The sequence below is a fragment of the Antennarius striatus genome, chromosome 17, assembly GCF_040054535.1.
Source record: "Antennarius striatus isolate MH-2024 chromosome 17, ASM4005453v1, whole genome shotgun sequence".
Taxonomy (NCBI): domain Eukaryota; kingdom Metazoa; phylum Chordata; class Actinopteri; order Lophiiformes; family Antennariidae; genus Antennarius; species Antennarius striatus.
In genome coordinates, this window is record NC_090792.1 from 12,974,113 (window position 1) to 12,980,383 (window position 6,271).

Consider the following 6,271-nt stretch of genomic DNA (forward strand, 5'->3'; position numbering starts at 1 on the left):
AAAAAGTTTAAATAAAGGGGTAGGGAGAACAAAAAAAAATTATTTAGCCCAAGCTCGATGTAAGAGACAATGATCAGGATGAATTTCAAACGTTCTGCTTACTCAGCTGTATTTGTTTTAATTCCTCAGATTGACCAGCAAACTTTAAAACTGTGCCATTTTATCATATTTACATGAAACGAACAAGGTGACAAAGCCTGGAATGCTGGAAATCATTACAAAAGTGAGATAACTGTAGATACACATACAGCAGGAGGAACATAGGCCACTGGTAGAGATATGGTCCATTATTTTACATTAGGAAGCACCTAGTTTACAACAGTGGTAACACTTGACAACAGCTCCATGGTAACCATTGCCCAAGGACAGAAATATGGCACAGTAACAATAGTTCATTTAAAGTAGCTAAACTGAATCTCACAAGGATGAGCTTTTTTTTTTCCTTTCTTGAGATATTGCATGAGAGCTTGCAGCAAGAGAAGGCTGTCTTGCAAAGATGTTTGTGTTCTACTCAGGAAACATCTGGAGAAGAGGGAGATGAAATGAAATACAGACATGTAACTTCAGACTTCAAAAGGAACAAATCAAAACAACATTCGACTATTTCTAGCATGTAGCATGCTAGAAGAACTGGACTGTGCACATCATTTTACAAGAAATGAAAACTCACAGCTAGCAGGTTGCTCCCCAAATCGTCGCATTAACTGGTCATGTGTGAACTTCACAAAGGTGTCATATTGTTCTGAAATAGAATTTAACATGCATTCAAATAAAGTGGTAATCAAAAAGTAACAGCATTAAGTTGTGGTTTTTATATTACAGGTTCCTGAAATGATTTTCCATTTCATAAGGGTGACTACAGGTTTTTACAGAAGCTTCTCAACATTGATATTGGGCCTAAAGACCACTTTAATGGACCGAACTTGTGTTGTCATATCAACAGACTTCTTTGAACTAAGGCACAGGTCGTACATGTCTGAAAGTATTCTGATACTCTTGTTACAGCTCTAAGAAAAAGTTAATTTGTAATTTCACTTAACAATCTGAAGAAAAAAAAGTTTTTTTCTTGTTCCAGCATTTCAAATGTGGAGATTTACTTTTTTTATATTCTTAAGGTTTTGGCTGTTGGTTTGTTTAATGATGTGAATCTTTTCTAATCGTGTACCAACCTGCCAGTTTTGAAGTCATGGTCTCTTCATACTCCTCCCGCACCTTTTCTTCCCTTTCTTTCAGCAGACGTTCACAGATCATTCCAACCTGCCTGAGGGTGAATAATGGCTGTTCTTTTCTAGTAGGAGAAATGCCTCCAGGGGATGATCCTGAACAAATACAGGAACAACAAAAAAAACCATAATTCTGCCTACAGAGTACTGTACTTCTCTACAGTCTCTCCTGTGAGCAGTGCCACTCAACCAACCTGACATACTGGAAATATTCATGGTCGACAAATGGGATGGGGACTCTGGAGAATAGCAGCAATCTGTCTGGTGGTAGCCTCCATCTAGATGCTTCCGCTTTTGAATGCGCTTGTACTCCTGCTTAATGCTGTTGAGGATTTGTTCTAGAAAGTCGAAAGTAGTAAATTAAAATTTTTTAAAATGGTTCTTTTACTAGAGATGAAGCTGCTATGTCAGAGTCCACAACTAATCGTTGTCATTTATAGGCCTTTTTTTCCACTGTTTCTGTATGTGGTTCAACGTGTTGCTAATGCCCCTCGGGCTGGTCATCAGACAGGCCAACATTATTAACATTACCTGCGCTGACTGTTGACGAAGACTGCCCAAATGGCGAAGGTTCCATGTTAAGATATTTCCTAGGGGATGAGGATGACGACGACGGTGCCACAGGGATGCATCTTCGTCTTTTAGGGGACGTAGGACTCATCAACGGATCGAAATCCATAGTCCTCTTCAGGGTGGCTCCACACGCCATGACTTGAGTTTATTAAATATGCAAAGTCCCGAAACAATACAACATTTAAACGAGGAATTAGTTATTACAGATACTTGCTAATTATGGCCAATATTTAACACAATTTGCAAATGACTTCGCTGAAACGCTTCAGTCAAGCATACTGCGCAGCTGAAGATTTAAATGTCTGCTAGCAAGCTAACGTTAGCTTGTGCTGTCAAGCTCCTAATCAAAAAGAAAACAAAGCTAATGTTAGCTTTGGCTACCATTTGTATTTTAACAGTACGCGTTTGTAAATATTTGTATTAACCCGTTTCTTACCTTTTGAGGGAGGCTGGTCTTTCTGACAAAGTTAAACAACTCGAGGTAATCTAAAAGTTGCTTCCCAAAAGTTGAGGTGATGATGCGCCGGTTGCGGGCCAACTGTCAGCTCTGAGACAGAATCGCTAGCTAACGCGACTTAGCTGTTATTGATATGAGCCTGTCGGTTTCTCCGGTTCCTGACGTCACTCACGAAATACACCGCAATGTATTCTGGGATATATAGTGAAAATGTAAAACGGTGACGTTTAGCTTCGACTAAAATCAATCGATAAAACATCAATTATTTTTATTTATCTCAGTGACATAATTGCCTCAGTGTGCAACTCGACGAAGTAAAACCCTCATGCACCAATATGATCGGTGTATAAAATTAAATAAAAAAACAGAACGATGTCTTTGGTATCCACCAGAGGGCAGTGCTACCTAACGTGTCCATATCAGCGGTTCTGTCTATTTTTCCAAAAGTTAAATTGAGCTTACTTAGTGCAAAGAAACAGTCAATCACATTTTATATAATCATTTCATGCAGGTAGACGTATCTGATATATGAATTAGCCACAGTGATGTGATGGTTTGGTGGAATTAGATTTTTTTAAAAATTGAAAATAAAACTGATGTATGCCAACAAAATTAAGAAAAAATACACAATTTTCATATATTTATTGATCTTATGTCCTTGTTAACACATATTGTTATAGGACACAATGGCACAATGGATGCTTCACAGGTGTAGCCTCACAAAATACTAAACTGTATCTTAAGCACATGTGTACTGAGCAGCTTTGTTGCTTTCCCAATTCACTACAGACTCAGGTTTTGAGTTAATCAAAAAGCTGTTAATATTTGACTCAACATTTTGCCCTGTAAAATACATGTTAAACATAAAAGGTACAGTAACATTAAAATGCAAAATTTCAGTTCACTAATGGAGTGTGATTTTATAACGAGCTGGAAATTTATACTTGAATTAGCGGTACAATATTGTGAAAAAAGAAAAAGCTATATTTTTCATCTTAAAGCTGAAATTATTACTAAATCCATTCAAAAAAATTCACAAACAGCAAAGCATGTTGCTGTAATTTTGATGTCAGCAGCAGAATATATACTAGTACAACTTTCAACTAGTTTGTGTTATTGGGACCACTATAATACTGAATGAAAAACTTTACTAAGAATTAATCTTCACACATTCCCATATGGATATACACAGATTTCAGATTTAAAGCAACATAGCAACATAACAGTTTTCAGTTTAAATCTAAGTGATTTTTTGGCACAATTCACACTGAAAGAGCGGGACACTAAGAGGGTCAGTACTATTCTACAATTTTTTTACCTCACTGTTATAGCTGAGAGTGGAAGCCTGTCTTTTAGACCATGTCTGCAGTCGAAGATAACCCAGAAACATTGACTTGCGCCACTTTTACTAGCTTCCTTGCAGAAACGGTCCCATCTTTTCCCTCCCCACCCACTACATTTCTCACACTCCTACTGTTCCAGTCACTCTCAGTACTGTTGTCCAGAGGTTGCGTCACTTTCCGACACATATGGCAGATGTTGATGAAGGCCCGACGCAGGTCTTTGCTCCTCATGGCGTAGATCACGGGGTTGACAGTGGAGTTAAGCAGGCAGAGCATGCTGCAAAAGGCAAAAACAGTCTTGATGACATCATTCACTTTCCCAAAGAGATCGTACACCATGATGGCAAGAAGTGGGCCCCAGCATATAATCAGAGCTACAAGGATCAGAACCAGAGTTTTAGCCAGACGAAGGTCCATTCGAGCCTGTTCGGGCCTCACTGTCTGCACTTTAGTCCCCTCTGCTGTATAGACGATCACACTCCTCTGGGAGCTTCGGCTCAGCATGCGGACAGCGTGGTGGTGGGACTTCCAGAGAATGAATATGTAGGCATAAATGATAAACAGGACCAAAGCTGTTGTGATGCCAATCCAGATCATCAGGTAGTTCTGGTCGATCAGAGGGAAAATATCTGAGCAGACGGAATTAAGACGCTTGCAGTTCCAGCCCATCAGTGGCAGCAGGGAGAATACGATGGAGATGGTCCACATTATACTGAAGGCAATGATCGCTTTAGTCTTTGTGACAATGCGTTTGTATGCCATGGGCCTGTGGATGGAGATGTAGCGATCAATCGCAGTCAGAAACAGACTGCCAACAGAGGCAGTGAAAGAGGCGATGACCCCAGCCAACTTGAAGAGGAAAATACTGGGGCTGTCTTTCCTGTGGAGAACGTGGAAATCAAGGAAGCTGTAGACAAAAATGATGCTGCCTATCAGATCAGCCACAGCTAAGCTGCCTATGAAGTGGTAAGAAGGTCGAGATCGAAGCGTCTGGGAGTGCAGGATCACACACAGTACCATGAGGTTCTCCAGCACCGTAAATGTACCCAGAGTGAGGGCCAGGATGACGATCACAAGCTGCTGACCTGGAGTTAAGATCATAAAACATTCCATGTTGTCCACAAAGTCCTCTCCACATTGATCGACCCCTACACTCGCCACAGAGCTGCCATTACCCAGAAAGTCTGATATGTTGGTTGGGAAAATGGGAGCGAGACCATTATGGATAACCTTGTTTCCAGGGGTGAGTCTGGGGAATGAATTGCTAACAGAGGCAGAGTAAGGTTTCTCAAAGTTAAACCTGCTCTTGATTAGAGTTGAATTGATGGAGAGGTCATTGTAGCTGGCGTCGTTGGAGCTGAGATATGGGACACCTGTTGTTAATAAGCTCATTGTGGTGCCTGCTATTCCATGCAAAGACAACTTCATGGCTTGTTTTGTGGTTGTGGGATTTCTCAGTGGGGAGGTGCGTGGTTAAAGAGCATCAGACCCATGTAAAAGGCCATCTACGAAGAGAAAAGGACATTTATTTTCATTAAGAAAAGTATTTCATGTGTGTTAATGAATTCTTAAACAATATGTATACAAAAAGCAGAATTAATATTAAGCTGGTGTAAAATAAATTTGTTGCTGGTATGCAGTGTATTCTGTACCAGCTGACTCCAGAACAGATGCATCACAGACAATACTGGGAAGCTGAACAGTTGATGACAAACCTGTTCAGCCTCAGGGGAGCTCATTGCATTAAGTATGTAGGACAGCCAGGCTTTCTTATTAATAAAAGGAGGTCATTAAGCATTAAGCTGTTTTTTAACGATCACTAGATCAATTGGGCATCAAGGGAGAATCAAGATAAAGACTGCACAAATCTGTCCAATGGGTCCATGTTATATTTGTGTCATTATGATGATATTAATAATTAACAATCAATGGTTTAGAATAAGACATTTTTTTCCCCAGAAAACAAGCAACAACAATTAAACATTACATAATTGCGAGGTAAACACGTTTCAGTTTGACACAACAAATATTTTATGTGTAAAACATTGGCTTTGGTAGTATATTTTGGTTTTTAAAAAATTTCTCAAAAAGAATAGATCATGCAGGAATTAAAAACTATCACAAAAAAGGATTTAAAATGTCTAAAAGAACAATAAAAGAAGCAACAACAACATCAAGCATGAAACGCGTACCTTGATTTTCGCAGCGCAAACATCAGTCTTCGATCTATGCTGCAAAAAAACAACAGCAAACAACTAAAGTGGGAGTAAACCAGTTGTTGATATCTTCTCTTTCTTCAAAATTTAAAGTCCACAATAGAGCGGAGCGAGCTTGTCAGATTATTCCAAGTGTTGTTTTTCACATGATTTGCCAGACGAACTACTCAGTGTTGACTCCCCAGATACCGTCAGTGTCAAATACAGCAGAGAGGCGCACAGCCGGCGGAAAGTGTTGATGGGAGCGGGCGGCAAAGCCCGGCTCATTGTGCGCCTGCTGGTCACGTGGTCAGAGGTGTTTGAACGCATCCCCGAGCGTTATCCACATCCACCTACTTATGAATCAAAAGAAACGCTCCCGGACACAAAAAACAGTCGCTACTAATGTACTTTGTGATTTGATCGTTCCCTTCCCTGCCTACATGTAATAATTACTAGGCCAATGTTTTAATCCAAAAT

At 39.9% G+C, this 6,271-nt stretch overlaps 2 protein-coding genes across 3 annotated transcripts; both read right to left on the reverse strand.

Annotated features, from left to right (window-relative positions):
* Positions 1-62: 62 nt before the first annotated feature.
* LOC137611139 (akirin-2-like) lies at positions 63-2,403 on the reverse strand. Of its 2 annotated transcripts, none has more exons than XM_068339179.1 (6): positions 2,233-2,403; positions 1,755-1,934; positions 1,427-1,561; positions 1,170-1,319; positions 671-742; positions 63-522 (listed from the first exon to the last, which is right to left on the reverse strand). In XM_068339179.1, the coding sequence occupies exons 2-6, from the start codon at positions 1,930-1,932 to the stop codon at positions 512-514; spliced, it is 546 nt and encodes a 181-aa protein (XP_068195280.1). In that variant the 5' UTR covers positions 1,933-1,934; positions 2,233-2,403; the 3' UTR covers positions 63-511. The 2 variants fall into 2 exon arrangements, with proteins under 2 accessions (XP_068195280.1, XP_068195279.1); XM_068339178.1 differs by having other exon boundaries at positions 94-522; positions 1,418-1,561; positions 2,233-2,399.
* A 929-nt stretch (positions 2,404-3,332) lies between these two features.
* LOC137611314 (cannabinoid receptor type 1B-like) lies at positions 3,333-5,966 on the reverse strand. Its single transcript, XM_068339443.1, has 2 exons — positions 5,789-5,966; positions 3,333-5,101 (listed from the first exon to the last, which is right to left on the reverse strand). Exon 2 carries the CDS (start codon positions 5,022-5,024, stop codon positions 3,606-3,608), a length of 1,419 nt encoding a protein of 472 aa, XP_068195544.1. The 5' UTR covers positions 5,025-5,101; positions 5,789-5,966; the 3' UTR covers positions 3,333-3,605.
* Between the last annotated feature and the right edge of the window lie 305 nt (positions 5,967-6,271).